The 21,167-nt window shown below is 55.2% G+C and overlaps 8 protein-coding genes across 8 annotated transcripts; 6 read left to right on the top strand and 2 right to left on the bottom strand.

Moving 5' to 3' along the window:
* Positions 1-591: 591 nt before the first annotated feature.
* On the bottom strand, positions 592-2,283 carry CHGG_02598 (uncharacterized protein; the record flags this gene model as incomplete). Its single annotated transcript, XM_001229113.1, has 1 exon — positions 592-2,283. One exon carries the CDS (start codon positions 2,281-2,283, stop codon positions 592-594), a length of 1,692 nt encoding a protein of 563 aa, XP_001229114.1.
* A 1,766-nt stretch (positions 2,284-4,049) lies between these two features.
* On the top strand, positions 4,050-7,881 carry CHGG_02599 (uncharacterized protein; the record flags this gene model as incomplete). Its single annotated transcript, XM_001229114.1, has 3 exons — positions 4,050-7,016; positions 7,096-7,770; positions 7,864-7,881. 3 exons carry the CDS (start codon positions 4,050-4,052, stop codon positions 7,879-7,881), a joined length of 3,660 nt encoding a protein of 1,219 aa, XP_001229115.1.
* A 739-nt stretch (positions 7,882-8,620) lies between these two features.
* Positions 8,621-9,640, bottom strand: CHGG_02600 (uncharacterized protein; the record flags this gene model as incomplete). Its single annotated transcript, XM_001229115.1, has 1 exon — positions 8,621-9,640. One exon carries the CDS (start codon positions 9,638-9,640, stop codon positions 8,621-8,623), a length of 1,020 nt encoding a protein of 339 aa, XP_001229116.1.
* Positions 9,641-10,842: 1,202 nt separating this feature from the next.
* Positions 10,843-12,710, top strand: CHGG_02601 (uncharacterized protein; the record flags this gene model as incomplete). Its single annotated transcript, XM_001229116.1, has 2 exons — positions 10,843-11,647; positions 11,725-12,710. The coding sequence occupies 2 exons, from the start codon at positions 10,843-10,845 to the stop codon at positions 12,708-12,710; spliced, it is 1,791 nt and encodes a 596-aa protein (XP_001229117.1).
* Positions 12,711-13,461: 751 nt separating this feature from the next.
* Positions 13,462-14,093, top strand: CHGG_02602 (uncharacterized protein; the record flags this gene model as incomplete). Its single annotated transcript, XM_001229117.1, has 4 exons — positions 13,462-13,490; positions 13,545-13,702; positions 13,772-13,943; positions 14,009-14,093. 4 exons carry the CDS (start codon positions 13,462-13,464, stop codon positions 14,091-14,093), a joined length of 444 nt encoding a protein of 147 aa, XP_001229118.1.
* A 1,640-nt stretch (positions 14,094-15,733) lies between these two features.
* Positions 15,734-15,948, top strand: CHGG_02603 (uncharacterized protein; the record flags this gene model as incomplete). The annotated part of the gene is made up of 2 exons (XM_001229118.1): positions 15,734-15,849; positions 15,909-15,948. The coding sequence occupies 2 exons, from the start codon at positions 15,734-15,736 to the stop codon at positions 15,946-15,948; spliced, it is 156 nt and encodes a 51-aa protein (XP_001229119.1).
* Positions 15,949-16,590: 642 nt separating this feature from the next.
* CHGG_02604 (uncharacterized protein) lies at positions 16,591-19,153 on the top strand (the record flags this gene model as incomplete). Its single annotated transcript, XM_001229119.1, has 5 exons — positions 16,591-16,683; positions 16,747-16,877; positions 16,934-17,708; positions 17,770-18,861; positions 18,923-19,153. The coding sequence occupies 5 exons, from the start codon at positions 16,591-16,593 to the stop codon at positions 19,151-19,153; spliced, it is 2,322 nt and encodes a 773-aa protein (XP_001229120.1).
* A 484-nt stretch (positions 19,154-19,637) lies between these two features.
* On the top strand, positions 19,638-20,508 carry CHGG_02605 (60S ribosomal protein L12; the record flags this gene model as incomplete). Its single annotated transcript, XM_001229120.1, has 5 exons — positions 19,638-19,641; positions 19,709-19,742; positions 19,850-19,970; positions 20,061-20,385; positions 20,495-20,508. 5 exons carry the CDS (start codon positions 19,638-19,640, stop codon positions 20,506-20,508), a joined length of 498 nt encoding a protein of 165 aa, XP_001229121.1.
* Between the last annotated feature and the right edge of the window lie 659 nt (positions 20,509-21,167).

Here is a 21,167-nt window from a genome sequence, read left to right on the forward strand (position 1 = left end):
AAAAAGAAGGGGTGCAAGTGCCATCTTGATTTAATTCCGGTATTCGTTAGTGTCACGTTAAGAAGGTAATCCTTGATGCCACTGCGCAACACATAGGTATAAACAAATCCCATCAGACAGAAAAGAGCGGTACCAGTAAGGATACATGAGCAGGCAACAACCGGAGTAATCACTCCCTACACTCAACAACAAGAGGGGACACTCACAAGTGGAAACAATCGAAACAAGCGTGCTAAATAGGGGGTATCATAAGAGGTGCAATAATCTGGTCCTGTTCCTCCCCGATGTTCCCTCATCAACTACCATGGACTGGCAATCTCGCCACATGTCTGTATCCAACAGCAGGCCATATCATACTATACCACCTAGCATGAAAAAAACAGGGTGTGTAAAAAGGAAACGAGCGGCTGGCCAAAATCCACCCCCCAAAGGTGAGTGACCTGACCTCTATTATCCAGCGCCCTGCCCATTCCTCCACCCCTCCTCCCCCTTAAACAAATCGATCGTTCAAGGCCCGCCAACAAAAACAAGCCGGGATATCGTTACCATGCCATGTATTACATAAAAGAAAAACCAAAGTAAAATAACCCATCACCGGGACTCCCCACTCCCCATCCGCCTCTCGCGGGCGACATCCCTCGCGCCCCCATCCATATCCATATCCGCCCCCGTCGCCAACACCGCCGCGGGCCGCTCATCATTCAACAACGGGATGTTATCGACACCACTCACCCCACGCATATCATCATCCAGCCTCTTCCCCGAGATACCATCGGCCAGCGAGCCGGTGGTGCTCGCGCCAGCGGCGGGGGAGGCGACGGGGGACACGACAGCGGTGCCGGAGCCGTCCTCGTGGGGCCAGACGTCCGGGCTGTGCTGCCACTTGGCGACCTCGGCCTTCATGGCCTCGAGCTCCTTCTGGAAGCGCTTGCCAAAGACGTCGATGTAGTAGGTGCTGCCGTTGTAGACGCTCCAGGCGAAGACGACGATGAGGAAGAGGGACGACGCCCAGCGGCTGAAGAACCACAGCGGGCAAGGGAGCATGGTGAGCACGGCGTAGATGTACTGGATCAGCATGAAGGCTGGTTCTTGGAGGGCCGAGGGGAGGCCCAGCACGATCTTGCCGATCCAGACTTTGCTGTAGGATTTGCGCAGCCAGGTGAAGGAGGTGGGTCGTCCCGCGGCGATTTTCTCGCGGCGGCGGACGGTGATGAAGAAGTAGTACATCAGCTGCCAGGCGGCGTAGGGGATGGAGGACCAGGCGAGCATGGAGAAGACGTTAGCGTAGGCGGTGGAGGAGCCGGCCGGGGAGGTCTTGATGGTCCAGATGGCGGGAAATCGGGCTTGCTGGGCGGCTGGGTCGATGAGGTGCACAATACAGTGCAAGGTGGCGCACGGCATGATGTGTATGAAGAGGGAGGTGACCTTGTCGAAGGAGTGGAAGACCAGCGAGTTGCGCCACATGATGATGGCGACGGCGTTGTTCCCGAAGGCGAGGCAGTAGACGGCGGTAAAGAGGCGTTTGGAATTGGGGAAGGCCCAGATGCTGAGCATGAGGAGGAAGTTGACGAAGTAGCAGAGGTCGGCGAGGAAGTAGTGGTAGCCGCGCTTGTGGTACGTGTAAAAGCGGATGGGCATAAAGTAGAGGACCTGTATCGTGTACCAGAGGTGGAAGTATTCCGGGTAGCCGCCGATCAGGTAACCGCTGACGAAGATGTTCATGACGCCGCAGATGAAGGAGATCTTTTCACGCAGGGTGATGGCCTTGGTGTCGTTCCATCGCGAACCGAGTTTCTCGACGCTCGTGCGCATCCGCTTGCGATACCGATCCAGCTGCTCCTCAGCCGAAGGCACCCGTCGCCGCCATTCGTCTACCATCCGCTCGCGGGCGATACGGCTCTTGTTCCCAAATGCCTGACGCGACTTGCGCACCTTCTCTGTCTGGGCGGATATACCCTTCTGGAGCTTCTCAAGCTGCTGCGACAGCGCGAAATTATCGAGGATGTCGAGCACGGTCAAACGGTCCAGCGGCGGAAACGGGTCCCAGTCTTCCTGATAGGAGCTACTCCCCGAGAAGGACGGGTTGCGAGAGAGGCGTGGGCTGGTGGGGACCGTCGGGCCCAAGGTGGGCGTGACGACGGCATGTTCGTGCGAGTCGTCGTCGGGGGGTGAACCGCTAAGTTCCGGAGTAAGGATCGCTTCGCTGTCGGTGGAAGCGCCCTCCCACCTATTGTTGTTTCCTGGGATCGATATAGGCTTGCTGCGGTCTTCCGAGTCCGCCATGTTGCCTTGTCAGGGTCGTCGGCCGATTCCGATTAAAAGAGGATTGTAATACGCGATGGGGGATTGGAGGCGGGATGAACTGGGGAAGGAGGCAAGTTAGTCCACTGCTAAATAGTGACAAACAAGGTTTAGATTATTATAAACAAAAGACGGGCGCGCAAGGTGGTGGGTATCTAACGTCATTGATGTGCACAGAACCACTTCTTCAAAGGAAACCGATCATCAAGAAGCGGTGGGACGCTAGACTTACACAGATTCGCGAAACAAAGGCGATCGGATGTAGTCTAAGCGCACTGAAAGCTGAAATTCGGACTAGATCCCCTTGTTCGGCTCGAGTGTCGCGGCTTTGAGTTCGGTGCGTCAAGAAGATTGCTCGATGCGGCCGATGATGTGCGATCTTTGGACCGGGGCCGGTGGGTGGGTGGCTCGAGCCAGCTTTGCACAAAAGCAAGTCTTGAAGCTTCAAGGAAGCTGTCTGCTTTTTAAAAGTGTTCGGTTCGAGGCTGCGCTGACGGAATGAATCATGCGAGGGACGGTTGAATGGTCAGGAGGACTCGGTTAACTGTCACACTTTGAGATATTGGGGGGTTCTCGGTTGTATCCCATCCTTTTTGGTCTATGAGTCGAGGCAGCACAAGCTTGTGATGCCAGGCAGGGAGTGCCCAGCTGACCACTGACCAGAAAAAGGTGTTGAGCTTCTTGCTGCAGGTCTTAGCGTGTCAAAGAACCCTTGCGACTGGCTCGCAACTTGGCGTGTCTAAATCCGCCGCTTTTACTGGACGAGAATTGCAGCGACAACCTGGGGAAGTCTCGCTTTTGCAGCTCAGTCACCACGTCTAGATCGGGATCTGCTGATACCGGAGTGATCGGAAGGGGTCTCGGGAGTTGACTAATTTGTATCAAAGTTTTGTATACCGTGTTCTGGATTCCTTGTTTCGGCAACGTGAGCATTTAGCACGAGCATTGGCCTTCAACCATGACCTTTAACTACGAAGTAACGTACACAACTAGTGTAGTTAGTACCGAGCTGTGCCTGGTGTCTGCCTCCTACAGGATGACTGGCCAAATATTGGCCATCGTGGTGAGCCAACGGCGAAGTAGACAAATGGCCAAAAAGGGCAAAAAAGATAAGGTCCATGTCAGGAAGCCCTCACTTTTGGGCCAACAACCTCAGGCAAGCTCTTGGTTTATGGCCTTTGGGTGCCTCTCACCCTCACAACAACCCTAACCCTAAATCAACAGTCTGCCTGATTTCTAGGCCCGTGCACTCCCCCCACCACCAGAACGGCCGGTGTCGCGTAAATTCGGGACTAGTCGCGACATCTGCGAGGCGGGACCTGGCGCGACCGAGGAGGCACTACAGATTTAATTCGTTTTTAAATCCAAGCGCGTTTCCATGCCCATAATCGCGTGGCATTTTGGGGACTTCCGTTTATCGTACTATTCCATTTTTACCGATTGATTCTGAACGCGACGGATCGAGACAAGGCTCCGCGCGAAGGAGCACATCGAAATCATGGGGAAGCTCATTCGTCTCGAGCTCTTCAGTGCGTGCCACAGCTATTCCAATCAATCGTTCTCGTAGTTTTGAAGCTTACATGGGTAATAGACTTCAAGTCCTACAAGGGCCACCATACCCTCTTGTTTGGCGACTCCTATTTCACCTCTATCATCGGTCCAAATGGCTCGGGGAAGTCTAATTCGTGAGTTACGGTTGTTAACTTTGCACACCATATTGTCCGGCTCTAACGCACCTGTCTCTTAGCATGGACGCCATCTCGTTCGTCCTAGGAATCAAGTCCTCACAACTACGATCATCACATCTCCGCGACCTAGTCTACCGTGGGAGGGTAATGAAAACGTCCAAAATCCAGGATGACGGAACCGCGGCACCGGCAACCAACGGACAAGTCAACGGGCACCAGGATGGCGATGACGAGGATTCCTCACAACGGGCGTCGAGGAACGACCCCAAAACGGCATGGGTGATGGCGGTCTACGAGGACGACGCGGGGGACGAGCAACGGTGGAAACGGAGCATCACTAGCAACGGCACTAGCGAATACCGTATCAACGACCGCGCTGTTACCGCCCAACAGTACAATAACGCCCTCGAGGAGGAGAACATCCTAATCAAGGCGCGGAATTTTCTGGTCTTCCAAGGAGACGTCGAGGCCATCGCGTCCCAGTCCCCCCAGGACCTAACGCGCTTAATCGAGCAGATCTCGGGGAGCCTCGAGTACAAAGCGGAATACGAGAAGCTCCAAGCGGACGCCGAGCAGGCTGCAGAGAACCAAAACTTCCAGCTTCACAGGAGGCGAGGCATCAACTCGGAAATCAAGCAATACCAGGAGCAGAAAAAGGAGGCAGAAAACTTCCAAAAGAAGACGGAGGAACGGGACGAGGCCGTCATCACCCATATCCTGTGGAAGTTGTACCATTTCCAACGCGTCATGGACGAGTCCAGCGCCCAGATCCAGGAACACCACGAGAACCTGAAGGAGTTTCGTCGCAACGTGGAAACCTTTGAGAAGAAACTCGAGACAGCGCGCAAGGAGCAGGCCACCGTTGGCCGCGAGGTCAGCAAGATTGAGAAGAGCATCAAGAACAAGGAGAAGAGCATCGAAGACCGTGACAACAGCCTTGTTCCGATCGACGAGAAGATCACACAAAGCTCGCAGGACATGACAGTTTTGCGGAAACGGATCTCTGATGTCAAGAAGGACCGTGACGAGAAGGCGACAAACATCCAGAAGCTGAAGAAGGACCTGGCAACGGTCGAGAAAGCGCACCAGCAATTCGAGAAGCAATGGTCCGAAACGCTGAAGAAGCAGGGCAAGGAGCTGAGTGACGCAGACCGCAAGGAGTACACCACACTGCAGGCCGAGGCTATGAGGAAGACGTCGGATAACCGCGCAAAACTGGCCAACCTCGAACGACAACTAAAAGGCGATGAAGTAACGGTAAATAGTCTCAAGGGCAAGATCGACAACTTTGAGGCCGCCGCCGAGAAGCTGCAGAGCGAGGTCCAAGTGATTAAGGATCGCCGCAATGGCAGCCAGGACTCGGTTCGCCAAATAACCAGTGACATTGATGCGAAGAAGAAGGAGTTCAACAGCGTTCAGTCTGAGCGTATTAGAATTAACAACACTCACACCGAGCTGGAAGAGAAACTTCGTGATGTACTCAGGAAACTCGACGATGCCGACATGGGGCGACGACAAAACGAGAAGGAGACCAGGATGAGGAACATGATTAGCGATCTGAAGCGTATCTACCCGGGAGTGCGCGGCCGAGTGGGCGAGTTGTGTAAGCCCAAACAAAAGAAATTCGACGAGGCCGTCATCACTGCGCTGGGCCGCGACTTTGACGCAGTTGTGGTGGACTCGGAGAAGACCGGCATGGACTGCGTGCAGTACCTCAAAGACCAGCGGTTTCCCCCAGTCACTTTCATTCCGCTCGACAACATCAAAGTCAACACTTCCAACTCTGCGATCAAGGGGATCATGGGGGCACGGCTAACCATCGACACGATCGATTTCGACCCATCTTTGGAGCGGGCCATCGCCTATGCCTGCGGCGGTTCCGTGGTCTGCGACACTCTGGAGGTCGCCAAGGATATCGTGTACGGCAGAAAGATCCAGGTCAAGGCGGTGACCGTACAAGGCTACGTAATTCACAAGGGTGGCACCATGTCTGGTGGCCGGCTGCCAGAGGATAAGGGTGGGAAACGACGATTCGAGGAGCATGACGTCCAGAATCTGCAGCGGTTGGCCGAGAAGTTCCGGGACGAGATTGCCAAGTTGCCCAGGCCAGGGAGACGAGGCGCCGCGGAAGAAAGCCTGCAAATCGAGATTGGTGCGCTCGAGCAGCGCCTCCTACTTCAACAGAGCGAACTGGCTGCGTTTGAGAAGAACCTCAAGAGCAAACAAAAGGAGCTCGATCACGCAAAGCGGGAGCTCCGCGATTACCAGCCCAAGTACGCCGACAAGGAGGGCGAACTGCAGAGGACACGGGCTACCGTCGAGAAATTTGAGAAGGCCATCTCAGATGTCGAGGACAAGATATTCAGCTCCTTCTGCAAGCGTCTGGGGTACGAAACGATCCGCGCCTACGAAGCCCAACAGGGGAGCCTCGAGCAGGAGGCGGCACAGAAGCGCCAGGACTTTGACCTGCAGAAACAGCGGATCCAGAACAACCTGTCTTGGGAGACGTCACAGCATGACGGGGCCAACGAGCGGGTGCGGACCATGGAGACAACCCTGAAGAGGCACCAAAAAGACCTCGGGGCTTTCCAGCAGGAGAAGGAAGACATCGAGGAAGCCAAGGCACAAGACCAGGACGAGCTCGAGGCGCTTCAAGAGTCTGTAGAGGAGGTCAAGGCTAGCCACGCCGAGAAGTCCAAAAAGGTGGCCGATGCAAAACTGGATTTGCAGAAGAAGACCAAGGAGATTGAGTCAAGGTTAAAGGAGATTAGCAACCTCGAAGGCACGGTGCAGAAGAATAGCGCCCAGAAATTCGCCTTGCTGCGGCGCTGCAAGCTAGAGCAGATCCAGCTACCGATGAGCGAGGGTTCGCTCGACAACATTCCCAACGAGGATGTGCTGCTCCGCAAGGACCATGACGCTATGGATGTCGACGGCGAAGCGGATGAAGACGAGGTGCTCGAGGCCGCCATGGACGACTACGGTATCGAGATCGACTTTGACGGTCTAGACGAAGATCTCAAGAATGTATGTCTCTCTATCCCTTTCTTCCCCCACCATCCAAACAGCAGCCAACCATGCTAACTAACAAACCCCCCCACCCCAGCCCGACGACGACCTCGAAGACAAGCTCCAAGACAAGATCACCTCGCTCACCACCGAACTCGAGAAGCTCAACCCCAACATGCGCGCCATGGAGCGCCTCGAATCCGTCAAATCACGCCTCGAGTCCACAGAACAAGACTTCGAAGACTCACGCGCAGCCCTGCGCTCAGCGCGGGACGCCTTCACGCAGGTCAAAGAAAAGCGCTTCGACCTCTTCAACCGAGCCTTCGCGCACATCCAGGAGCAGATCACCCACGTGTACAAGGACCTGACGCGGTCCGACGCCTACCCGCTCGGCGGGCAGGCCTACCTGGACATCGAAGAGGACACCGACACCCCCTACCTGTCGGGCATCAAGTACCACGCCATGCCGCCGCTCAAGCGCTTCCGCGACATGGAGCACCTCAGCGGCGGCGAGAAGACCATGGCCGCCCTCGCCCTGCTGTTCGCCATCCACAGCTACCAACCCAGCCCCTTCTTCGTGCTGGACGAGGTCGATGCCGCGCTGGATAATGCGAACGTCGAGAAGATCAAGAAGTATATCCGCGAGCATGCCGGGCCCGGCATGCAGTTTATTGTTATTAGTCTGAAGCCGACGCTGTTTCAGGACAGTGAGAGCTTGGTGGGCGTCTATCGCGATCAGGAGGTGAATAGCTCGAGGGCGTTGACGTTGGATGTAAGTGTCTTCCCCCCGCCCCCCTCCCTTCCCTTCCGTCTCCTGGCCATGCGGTCGTGGTGTGTTGCGGGCTTGCTAACTGGTGTGATGCAGCTGCGGAACTATGTATGATGGAAACGTGCTGGGGAAGGGCGGTAAATGGTGGTTGTTGCGAAGGGGGGTGGGGTTTGGAGCTAAGGAAAGTGGGTGCGAGGGGGTTATTTGTAGGCAGGTAGCAGTTGTTTTCTTCCTTCAGGGACGGGGGTTGACATGGCGAATATGGACTGGTTACGGTTTATTAAGCTCTATTTTATTATTCTATCCCAACGAGCGGTTTTTTTGCCGCCCTTTAACCCCAGAAGTGTTTGGGGTTTCCATGTGTGACAAGACCAGCAGCCCTTGAGCACCCGAAATATTTGGGACTGCCATGGATAATAAGGCCAACCATCACGTATATACAAAGTTTCTTCTCCTTACCAGATAACATCGTTCCGCTTTGTATGTTGAGCCGTGGCGTTCTGCCATACTTTTTGCCCGTTCACTTCTTCTCCGGGTATTTCCATCCCCTTTAATATCCTTCTTTCACAGACCAAAGCTCAATGCGGTGTGGTTGGCGCACACAGCTCAATGGTTAAAACCCCGTCGCAGTCCCAGTCCCAGTTGCAGTTGCATGCACTGCCGAAGATAACGGACAAGCCACGCCGTGGGCCAAAGGTATCACCCTGCTGTGCCCGGCGTTGGTTTGCTGAAATGGACCCAAGTCGTTTCGACTTCTTGCTTTGTCTTTTTTATTTTTCGAACCCCCTCCTTCTCGCCTTGTCCTTGTTCGTTGTTGTTGTGGTCTCCCCGCGCTCAACACTCAACTCAACGCTCAGACAACATCCTCAAATTCAAAATCTGATTCCTCCTCATCCTCCATCTTGATGCCACTCCCGCCGTCAGTCATGTCGCCCGTCTCCAGCTTGACGCGCTTGACCGGCATCATGTCGGTGTCCTGCGGGTCGGCCTCGAACGACGCCACCGCCGAAGTCGGCCCGTTGCTACTGCTGCTGATGCCGTTGGTCGGCACGGAGCTCTCGATCATCCAGGAAGGTAATGCGTTCTCCTTAATCAGGCGCTCCTTGCGGATGCGCTCCTCGTTGCGCTCCTGCTCGTTGTTGTCCGAGATGGTGACCTGCATGGCGCGCGGGCCGACGTTGGCGAGGCCCTTGACGGCTGACGGTTTGCCCATGCCCGCCATGTCGACGGGCACGCTGGGGAGCACCTCGTGGGTCGCGGCGCGCACGATGGGCCGCTTGGTAAGCATGGCCTTGTCGAAGTCGCACTCGGGAACGACGACGCGGTCGACCTGCTGCAGCATGTCGGTCATGAACTTGAATTGGTTGTTCATGCGTGAGAGCTGTTGGTGGCCGGGGGCTTCTTTTTCTTGGGATCGCTCTAGGAAGGCCCCGCACCGCCGGCACGTGAACCGCCCGTCGGCCGATACCGAGTCCAGCACGTCCAGTTGCGTCCACTGGGCTTTGCAGCGGGGGCACGAGTACTCTTTGGACTCGTCCGCCGGTTGCACGCTGCCCTGCATGTCCTTGTCGGACTTGTACACGCGCCACTTGATGGCGTCGATGGTCTGGCGGTAATCGATGTAATAGTGCGTCCGGTTGACCGCGCGCGTCTTGCCATCCTGGGACTCGGGTCGCGTGTGTACGGTCAGGAACCGGGCGTCTCGTAGAGAGGCGCAAAGCCGGTGTAGGTCTTTTAGGTTCATCTTCATGAGGTAGGCGAGTTCGTCATCGCGGAGGGCGGAATGCGTCACCAGCGCCTCGACCACCAATATTTCCTGGGTGCTGTAGAAGGCGCGCATGACGGCGCGGACGAGTGTCTGGGCGATTTCCATGGTTGCGATATTGATTTCACTTCGATGGCGGAATAGGAGTGCTATGGGGGAAGGGAGTGGTAGTAATGAGAGCGAGTCGTGAAAGAGGAGGAGAGAGGAGGAAGGAGGAAAGAGGAAGGAGAGGGTTCGCGAAATGTGAGGTCACTTTTTCTTTTCGTCTTTCGGTTTTATTTTATTTGGAGCGTTCGATTTTGACGAAGATCACATACCAACGAGAGACTTCTCTTGACTCTTGATGAGCCGGAGTGTGTGTGCTAAGGTAGGTTGAAGAGTGCGAGGAAGACGTGGAAGTGAGACGTCTGTCAAAGAACAGGGGTCTATCAGCCTGGCTTGCCTGGCTGGCTTTGCCAAGAAACAGAGCTGGAAGAGGAAGTGGGCTGAGAAACGGTGGTAGGGGTGGGCACAGAAGGTTCTTTTACTGCGGCCTTATTAGTAAGGCAGCCCAGCCAGCCAGGCGAGCCCTAGGCAGCAAGTGGTGAGAGGCAGTTAGCAGCACGGCCATGCGTGAGGTTATGTATCATATGATAGGGAGGTTAGATATTCAATGGCAATGCAACTAAACTTTGTTATACTTAGCTACCATGCTGATTATTCTCGGATATCTGTGTTCACAGAACTAAAATTGAGTTCATGGTTTGGCGGACACAGTGTTCAGGACAATCTATGTTATTTCCACACAGTGCAGGTGTTCTCCTTCTGCCGTCATTGCAGGCGCCGCCGCATTGTTGCATTTCCTGGTTACCAGAGGTGAAAGCTTCTCCAGGACTTCTCGAATCCGAGAATTTCCCCGCCTTCTTGCGGCTGCATCTATCCGCTTCGAATACCGATGCACGTCACTGAAACCGGTAGGGATGGTGCACACAATGGCCCTGGTGGTTCTTGACTTTTGGCTCTTGCATGATGACCCGCTTCATTGTCGGCCCTCATCCATTAACGGCGTTTTGTCACTCTCGTAGCTTGAAGCTATTGCTCTCAATGCCCAATTTTCAGTTTTGCAGTTTTGCATGGTTTATTTTTGCACCCTTGCTTGATGCGCCCAAATGCCTCATGCTGTGGCCGGTTTCTAAAACACCGCAGCTGAGATAACAAGGTCCAATTTGGCCACTGGGCAATAACCTCGTTGCTCTACTACAAGCGAAACAGGGATTGGGTTTGTGAGTATGGACTCGAATACGCCCTCCCGGAAGAGGTCGGCTAGCCACATGACCCTCAGTTTCCCCATCATATTTCTTCTATCTGCCAACCTCGGATCGAAGGAATTGCAGGACCTCGAGGAACAAATACCCACACTCACCTACGACATCAACGAAGCCGAGGTTATTCTGGGCAAGATATCCCGTAAGGAACGGGCGTTGTTTGAACTCAGAAAACACAGGCTCGTCACCGAGGAAATCGATCCGGCAGAGCGCACCCTGTCTGCAACCCCTGACCGAAAACGAGCCCGGCTGCAGACGCCGGCCCTCGCCAGCTCCGATATCGACTCGGACACGGCATCAGATGGCGAAATCCAGCGGCGCTTGGTAGGGCCGTCCTCTGTCGCGCCCACGGTCAAGGTGGCCAAGCTTACCTGGTTCACCGAGTCGATCAAGGCAGGGGAGGTAGTCCCAATCGACGACTATGTTGTTTATGAAGGCCGCAAGGTGCCAAAGGCGCCCGTGGAAGCACCGCAGCCCGGGCCCGCTGAGAAGGCGGCAGAAATCATGCGGCGCGCTCTTGCGGATGCTGGCGGTAGCCTGTTAAAGAGCCCACGGCCAAGATCATCACAAGCGAGAAGGGGTGAGACCTACGTCAGCCATCCCGTCCGGCCCGCCCTACTCCGGGAGACCACATCCGAGCACGAGATAGAGACGCAACTGCCGCCAATACCAGAATACCTCCACAGCACCTACTCGTGCCAACGACCGACTCGTAACCACCCACCAAACCAGGGGTTCATCGAGGAGCTCACCAAGATCAAGACTGCCCGAACATTGACCGGGGACAGGATAGGGGTGCGGGCGTACTCGAGTGCGATCGCCACCATCGCAGCGTACCCCTACAGTTTCCAAACAGCACAGGGTATGTACCCAATTCCATCTGGATAGAAAGCCCAACCGCTGAGCGCCTCACAGAAGTAGCCAGACTTCCCGGGTGCGGCAGTAAGATTGCCCTTCTTTTCCAGGAGTTCCGCGAAACCGGCCAGATCAGGGAAGCGCGCGAGGACGAGTCAGACCCCAAACTCGCCGTGCTCAAGCTCTTCTACAACATCTGGGGCGTAGCCGAGACCACGGCGCGAGACTTCTACAACCGCGGCTGGCGCGACCTCGACGACATCGTCGAGTACGGGTGGGAGACGCTCACGCGCGTCCAACAAATCGGCGTCAAGTACTACGAGGAGCTCCAGCTCCCCATCCCGCGCGCCGAGGTCGAGTCCATCGCGGGCGTCATACTCGCGCACGCCAACCAGATCCGGCCCGGGTTCGAGATGGTCATCGTGGGCGGCTACCGGCGCGGCAAGACCGCCAGCGGCGACGTCGACGTCGTGCTGAGCCACCGTGACGAGCACGCCACGCACGACCTCGTCGGCCGCCTCGTCGTCGCCCTAGAGCGGGCCCGCTACATCACCCACACCCTCTCGCTCGCCACGACCAACTCGGAGCGCGGCCAGGCGCCCGTCGCGTGGAAGGGGAATGCGTCGCGCGGCGGTGGGAGGGCCGGCACGGGGTTTGATACCCTTGATAAGGCGCTGGTCGTATGGCAGGACCCGGTCTGGGGGACGGGGGAGCCGCGCAACCCCAACCCGCACCGCCGCGTCGATATCATTGTGAGTCCGTGGAAGACGGCTGGTTGCGCGGTGCTGGGGTGGACGAGCGGGACGACGTTTCAGAGGGATCTGAGGCGGTACTGCAAGCGTGAGCGGATGCTCAAGTTTGATAGTAGCGGCGTGCGCAGTCGGCGGGACGGGGCGTGGGTGGATTTGGAGAGTGGCCCGGATGGTAGCCCGGCGCCGGATATGTTGACGGCGGAGCGGAGGGTGCTTGAGGGGTTGGGATTGGAGTGGCGGCCACCTGAGGAAAGATGCACTGGGTGAAGGTGGGGATATGACGGTGTTTGCATGTGCATTAGTTGGAAATATACCCCCGTTTTGGCGATGGTGTAATCGGGGGTCGCATATCGTGATCGTTGATGGTTGGTTCTGATCCGCTGGAAGTGAGACTTGCCGCCTCCAACCGAAGGAGCCGCCCGCTGCCCGCTGCCCGCTGCACGACAGAGTTGCATCCACCATCCATCCCCCAACGACCTTAAATTGACTGCATCACCACTGCCTCACCTTGCCTTACCTTGCCTCACTCATCAAGCCGTGGCGCCGCCGGACTCGGCCTTCGGAAGAGCAATGGAGACTATATTCCGTCAGATTTGGTGCCCGTCGGGTGAATACGCTAACTTTCGGCACTGGCTTCACTTAACCCCCGGACACTTTCTGGTCGGCGTCGGACAGTCTAGGCTCCGTGGTCGCCATCTCATTGGCCAATCTACCCAAAACAGTCCGCTCGGGATCGCTGAAATGGAGCCAGGCGAATGAGTTACGTAGTAATGATTTCCAAGTCGAAACGAACAGAAGACTAAGGCATGATCTGGCTTTTCTATTTGAACTAGTTAAATTTCATCCAAAGAAGACCTCTCATCATCACTACCAAACTCCTCCTTCCTCTCATCATCTTGTGCAAATACAACCTCTCAACAAATACCGAACAAACACCGAACAAAAACTCTACAAAAACTCTCAAACTCAACTTCAAACTCTACTTTATCACCATCACCCACCACCACCTACCGCCAACATGTCCATCACTCTCCCCAGCGACTACGGGTAAGGAACACTACACCTCATGCCCTCATCTCAACCCAAACTAACACGTCCCAGCTACGTCCTCCTAGCCACCACCTCTACCTTCTTCGTCAACATCGTGCACGGTTTCTTGACCAGCAGGACCCGCAAAGCTGCCGGCATCAAGTACCCCACCAGCTATGCCTCGTCTGAGCTGGCTGAGAAGGACCCCCGGGCGTATGCATTCAACTGCGGTACTTAACCCCTTTTCTCTCTTCTCACACTTAAAACATGGGAACACGCTCTAACCAAAGGGAAAATAGCCCAACGCGCCCACAACAACTTCACCGAGAACCTGACCCCCTTCCTTGGTGCCCTCCTCGTTGCGGGCCTCAAGTACCCCGTATTCGCCGCCAGCCTCGGTGGCGCCTGGTCCTTCGCCCGCGTGCTGTTTGCCATCGGCTACACCTCTAACGGTCCCCAGGGCAGGATTGTGTAAGTTTTTTTTTTTTTTTTTCTTTCTGGGAATCGTGGTTTACCTTTGCTAACCTATTCTCTAGTGGCTCGGCGCTTGGGTCGTTGATCAACGTCACGCTGATCGGTACATCTGTGTACACTGCTCTAGGCTTTGCCCTCAACTGGTAGAGAGTGATGGTAGATTGGAGGGGGGAGCGTTCTGGCTTTGGCGATGTACAGATATGACGGCTGCGAATTATTAGACTGTTAACTTCATACCCAAAAGTTATCAAACGTTTCATTCTATCTATGCGCCGCTATGGCTACAACTCCTCTCTTTTGAGGACATAAATGTATGTCCCATCACTGACTAAACAACCGACCAACCAACTTACCCACCCCAATCAATCACTACCCTTTTCCACCAAAGCAGCATCACCAAAATCTCCCACCCGACACACCACCGCATCAGAAATCCACCGCCCATCGCTACCACACACGCTGTCATTCCCGCTCCCACTACCCGTCACTCCAACGCTAGTCAAAATCACCCCACAGCTTTCAGCCGCTTTCACTCAAGTTCCATCACGATATGGAAAATACCTCTTTCTCGATCACCAACGAGTAATCCATCGTCATGCCCGACGACAGCATTTGTACACCCACCTAGGTTGTATAAACCCCGGGCCCTGTTCAAGTCCTCTAATGGGTTTAACCCTGGGGTTTGGCTTACACACGTGAGCCGGCGGTTAGCCTGCCATCGACTCGTCGCCTTCAGGAGAGCTATGCATCAAGCTTCCTCTGCACCTTTCATCTACTATTTTCGCCGTGGCTCTCCCTGACGGCGACGAATTGGATAGAACTATCAACCGCCTCGTCGAAAACGCTGACGATGGAACCAACCACCCTCATCCTCCACCTTCCCCTGTTGCACCTTCCATCCGCTACTTTCGCCACGACGGTACGCAACGGTGACGGGATTGATGCGGCTCTTGACTGCACTGCCGCATGGGTTCTCCCACCAGCTACATACGCATAATTTTGGTATGCATGGAACAATTAATTACACTAGCATACCAGACAGCGAGAGACCGGCAGGTATATCCCAAAGCGGTGCAAATCCGGTATGTCCTTTGACCTATCTTAGGCGTATATAGCCCTCTCCCTTAACTCCATCGTGGATCTTACCAACGGGAGCGGTAAGGGCGGACTCGGTATTGTGAATTTTAATGTAGAAGTAATCCGTGGTCAGATACTCCTGGGCTATGCGCGACGGCGTAGTGGGTGTTGAGCCCCGTGGTGTGCGAGGCCGCACTCGAAAGGCCTGTCGAAGACCTCGGCCGAACACATCCTCGGTGAGCTACTTCGCGAACTGCTGGAGGTGGACATAAGATCTCAAGGAGCCGACGTACGGATGTACGCCACGGATCTCGCTAACACCCGTTGCCTGATTCGTGGACTGGCGGTCACCAGGGACCGCCCCTTAAGCAGGTCAAAAGGGGTCACAGATAGCCACAGCTAGGAAAGACAAATCTGGCCACATCTTATGATTCACATGCCGGTGTCAACGAGTGCTGCCTCAAAGTAGTGTCAGTAAGAATTACAGTCTGACGGTTACGGATAATCGTCGAGTTGTAACAATTAGGCCCCAAGCTCGACAGATGAGAAGAACGCATAGACGGGCTGTCCAAAACCGGAGCTTGAGCCGGACGGTATCTAGTATCATACAGTGTAGGCCATGACGGTTCGTCTGTAGCTGTGTCTGTTTCCGTTCCTGAGGACAACTTAAATGGTCATCTCCCTTATCGAAACTGGCCGGTGGTATACACATGAAGGAGGTAGTACGGATGGTGCCAACCAAAAGCCAAGCTCCGGCATCGAGCCACAAAGTGAACGTGGGGTTAGCCTGTGCCGGAAAAGCGAGTTGGAGTGCGGAATACAGGAGGTACGCTAGTTTTCCATTAAGGGAGTTGGTTGGTAAATGAAAATAACACATCCATATAGCAGCCAGCAGGTTCAACGTAAAACAAGGCTGTCATCATAAATACTACGTGGCCAGATAATGTTTAGTGAACCATAAAGTAAAGTATTAGTGAAAAAAATCGCATTTTCCGCCCATTTGTTCATGGTTCACATTCTCGTGAAGCTCATGAATTGGTGTTGAGTAGTTGGGAGTGGGGGGATTGTGGGGCTTGTGGATCAATTCCAGGCTTCGCCAAGGCCTACCTGTTCAGCCACAGCACGCGCCACGAGGCGAGGAAGGACCTGGACCTGGAACTTGTCCTTTTCAGTGAGGGGACAACAATCCGGCGCCCGAAGCTAGGTTGCGGAAGCGAAGCGGCGCACGAACTTCACCACCATATCCCGCCATTCGAGCGACTCTCTTCTGGACAGCAGTCAGTGAAGCTGCGGTTGAGCTTGATTGGCATCCTAATTTGAGGTTACCGACAAATAACGAGCGTCTGGTGCTAGAGTCTGTCTCTGGTATTCGTACTTTCCAGGTTGGTCGGTTTCGCAAGGTGCGCCGCCACTTTGAGTTCAACATTCCGGATCGGCGCTGATGACAGCTTGCATATAGTCCACCAGCCACATCTCCGTTCCTCGCCTCTTCGACTTCTTCAAGACCTTCGCATAACCGTGATCCAGAGATCAACTACCCGAGACTGCGTCGACGTCATCCCTCACAATGGACTACGACAGTATGAAGGAGCAGTGGGGTGAGGTCGAGGATCGGGATGGAGTCCGCCTGAGCTGGAACGTCTTCCCAAGCACTCGCATGGTTAGTCCCGCCGATCCCATGATATAGCGATACCTCTTTTCTCGGAAACTGATGCATTTCTAGGAAGCGTCGAGACTGGTCGTTCCCATTGGCGCCCTGTACACCCCTCTGAAGGAGAAGCCCGACACGCCCTTGTTGCAATTCGAGCCCGTCACCTGCAAGCAGCCCTGCCGCTCGGTCCTGAACCCCTTTTGGTAGGCATATCCCCTGCCCAATATCACCGGGGCGATGGTGCTGACAACCCCCACAGCCAAGTCGATGTGCGCGCTCGCCTTTGGATCTGCCCTTTCTGCCTCTCGAGGAACCCGCTTCCGCCGCACTATAAGGATATCACAGCCCAGGCCATCCCTCCTGAGCTGCACCCCTCCAACACGACCATCGAGTACAGGCTGTCGCGACCGGCTCCGAGCCCGCCCATCTTCCTCTATGTCGTGGATACGTGTCAGGAGGAGGACAGCTTGGCTGCCCTGAAGGAGTCGCTCATCATGAGCCTCAGTCTCCTGCCCGAGAATGCGCTGGTCGGGCTGATCACCTACGGAACTATGGCACAGGTACACGAGATTGGCTACACCGAGTGTGCCAAGTCGTACGTTTTCCGGGGCAGCAAAGAATACGCTGCCAAGCAGGTTCAGGAGATGCTGGGTCTCATACAGCCCGCCATGCGCCCGGGTATGCCCGCGCATCAGCCAGGCAGGCCTATGCCGATGGGACCCGCCTCTCGGTTCCTGCTCCCAGTTACCCAGGCCGAGTTCCAGCTCACCAAGGCGCTCGAGCAGCTACAACAGGACCCTTGGCCCATCTCCAGCGACCGCAGAAACCTGCGCTGCACAGGCGTTGCTCTTTCCGTCGCCGTTGGCCTACTCGAGACCTCGTTCCAGAACGCCGGCGGCCGCATCATGCTCTTCGCCGGCGGTCCCGCCACCGAAGGGCCCGGTATGGTTGTCGGCCCCGAGTTGAGGGAGCCAATCCGATCGCATCACGACATTGACCGTGATAACGTCAAGTATTACAAGAAGGCGCTCAAGGTATGTGTGCAATCATGCTGGAACCGAAACTGGAGCACGGAAGTGACTAACACGACGACAGTTTTACGATAATCTCGCCAAGAGGACCGCCCACAATGGCCACACAATCGACATCTTCGCCGGCTGTCTCGACCAAGTCGGTCTTCTGGAGATGAAGGGTCTCTGTAACTCAACCGGAGGCCACATGATCCTGACGGACAGCTTCACTTCGTCCATGTTCAAGCAATCCTTCATCCGTGTTTTCGAGAAGGATGGCGATGACAATTTATTGATGGGCTTCAACGCTGTTCTTGAGGTGCTCACCACCAAGGAACTCAAGGTCACCGGTCTCATCGGCCACGCAGTGTCCCTCAACAAGAAATCGACCTCAGTGGGCGAGACAGAATGCGGTATCGGCAATACCTGCTCCTGGAAGATGTGTGGTATCGACCCCAAGGCTAGCTACGGCGTCTACTTCGAGATTGCCCAGGGCGGCCCCTCACAACACCAGCAGAACCAAAAGGGTATGATCCAATTCCTGACATACTATCAACACTCGTCCGGCCAGTTCCATCTCCGCGTCACCACAATTGCGCGGGACCTTAGTGGGCCGGCTGGCGACCCAGCAATCGCCCATTCATTCGACCAAGAAGCAGCTGCCGTTCTCATGTCCAGGATCGCTGTCTTCAAGGCCGAGGTTGACGATGGGCCGGATGTGCTTCGCTGGGTTGATAGGATGCTCATCAGGCTCTGCTCGAGGTTTGCGGATTACCGCAAGGACGATCCGTCATCCTTCCGCCTGGAAAAGAACTTCACATTATACCCGCAGTTCATGTTCCACCTGCGGAGGAGTCAGTTCTTGCAAGTTTTCAACAACTCGCCAGACGAGACCGCCTTCTACAGGCACGTGCTCGACCACGAAGATGTCAGCAACTCCCTGGTCATGATTCAACCCACACTCGACTCCTACACCTTTGATCAGGAGGGTGGGCAGCCGGTGCTCTTGGACTCTTCCTCTATCCAGCCAACCCACATCCTCCTTCTCGACACCTTTTTCCACATCCTTATCTTCCACGGCGAGACCGTTGCCGAATGGCGGAAGGCAGGCTACCAGGACCAAGAGGGATACGAGAACTTTGCCTCTCTCCTGGAGCAGCCAAAGGAAGATGCCAGGGTATGTTCTCGCCCATTGACTTGATTTAACCAAAGAATTTGTTACTGACAATATCGCCTAGGATCTCATCACCGACCGCTTCCCCCTTCCCCGTTTCATCGTCTGCGACCACGGCGGCTCGCAGGCACGTTTCCTGCTCTCCAAGCTCAACCCGTCCACCACACATACCTCGGGTGCCGGGGCCTACGGCGGCGTTGGAGCGCAGAGCGCACAGACCATTTTCACAGACGATGTGTCCTTGCAAACATTTATGGAGCATCTCATGAAACTGGCTGTTAGTGGCACGAACTAGATGCCCTGGGTCTGGATGTGACGGGGGGTTATGAAAAAGGGAATGATGGGATGCGAATGAGTGTGGTGGGTGGTTGAGGGCGTGTTTAGAGAAGATTCTGTGTGACTATTCAGCGTCAGTGTTATATGTCAAAACCGATATTACCAAAGAATAAACGGCTTCCCCGAAATGTCGTTGCCTTCCATTCTATGAACGTGACCGGACTCTGAGCATGTTCATGGCACAGGGGGGATCCTCGGTCAACAACTTGGCGAGAAGCCAAGATCCTGCAACGGTGTGGCTAGAGGTGTTCCCCTCCAATCACACTGTGGCTGCCCCTCCAGCCGCCCCGCTTGTTCAAAAAATTCCAGCCACACACTCCAAAATCTTAGGGCAGCCAGGGAAAACCCACAACTGCGATTTTTTTGATTTCGCTGTCTTGATACGGCTGCCACCCTTTGAACACCACCAACAAGTCCACTTCTTCTCATAACCGGCCGTCACCATGCGTAAGTCATTGCCCGCTGGCCGTTATTTCTGGAATTGTCTGGATTGCTAATTTGCGCAATTGTGCAGCTCCCAAGGTCGACCCCAACGAGATCAAGATCATGTAAGCTCCAATGGCTTCAGAGCTCCCGATCATGCCCATTCGCGAACGCGTTTCTCCCGACAGAAAAGACGAGAACGACCAGGAAACTGACAATGGTACCCTCGCAGCCACCTCCGGGCAACCGGTGGTGAGGTCGGTGCTTCTTCGGCTCTCGCCCCCAAGATCGGTCCCCTCGGTCTCTCGCCCAAGAAGGTGGGCGAAGACATCGCAAAGGCCACTGGTGACTGGGTATGAATACCCCTCCGCAACCCCCGAAAACGAGCTTGGAAAGAATTACGGATTTTCTGACGATGGCGATTTTCGCACGACAATGTACAGAAGGGTCTCCGCGTGACCGTCAAGTTGACGATCCAGAACCGTCAAGCCGCCGTCTCGGTGGTTCCCACAGCGTCGTCCCTCATCATCCGGGCGCTCAAGGAGCCCCCCCGTGACCGGAAGAAGGAGAAGAACATCAAGCACAACAAGTCGGTTTCCCTCGATGAGATCATCGAGATTGCGAGGACGATGAAGTTCAAGTCGTTCTCCAAGGACCTGAAGGGGTGTGTCAAGGAGATTCTGGGTACCGCTTTCAGCGTCGGCTGCCAGGTAGATGGCAAGAGCCCGAAGGCCATCAGCGACGCCATTGAGGAGGGCGAGATCGACAGTATGTTTTCCCCGTTCCTCTACGCCTGCTTCTCATTTGGGACACGAGGGCGCCTTATTGGGTGGTGGTTGTCTGTCGAAGGGAAAACGATTCGCTAACTATGTTGCAGTTCCTGAGGAATAAACTCGTCATCAATGAAGGTCGGTTTTGGGATTCTTGGCATGTGTTTAGGAGTTCAGGGCTTGCTTTCGACCAGGCTTGCCAACAACGGCAATACAAATCAAAAGAACGATTTCATGGCCGAGTGTGGGTGTTCTGTCAAAACTCGGCTCCTGGCTGCGTGGATCGAAGGTTTTGCTGCAGATTCTAACGCGATACGGTATCCGATCCATACATCAACCCCCCTCCCCACCCCATCCCCCAAGAAACTCCAACCGAGTTGCCCCTGGCTGTTCACTCCGGAAACGACCTGCTCTCCCATGGTCCTTTCGGCTCTTTGTGCGCAGGGAGATCAAAGTCTGGCGTCCGATTACTCACCACGGCTTTCGTTGGCACTTTGTGCTATGGAAGTTGAGGTCCATATTTCAGGTCGACATTTCCCTTTTCCCCGAACCGCCGTTGGCTGCTGTGCGACAGCCCTGCCATGGTTTTGGATCGCGGATCGGGCTGCTCAAGCCTCCCGAGCTACCCACCATAGGCGGATAGGGCTGGGACGCATGATCTGTGTTTCCGAATGTTCCCAGCGGCGATCCCGCCTTGTCATGTGTCTTCGGTCTTGTCCCAGTTGCGCACCACAGCCGGTTTCCCAAACCCAGATAACCCGATGCGTTCAGTTTTTTTGT

Source organism: Chaetomium globosum, genomic scaffold (genome assembly GCF_000143365.1).
Source record: "Chaetomium globosum CBS 148.51 scaffold_2 genomic scaffold, whole genome shotgun sequence".
Lineage (NCBI taxonomy): Eukaryota > Fungi > Ascomycota > Sordariomycetes > Sordariales > Chaetomiaceae > Chaetomium > Chaetomium globosum.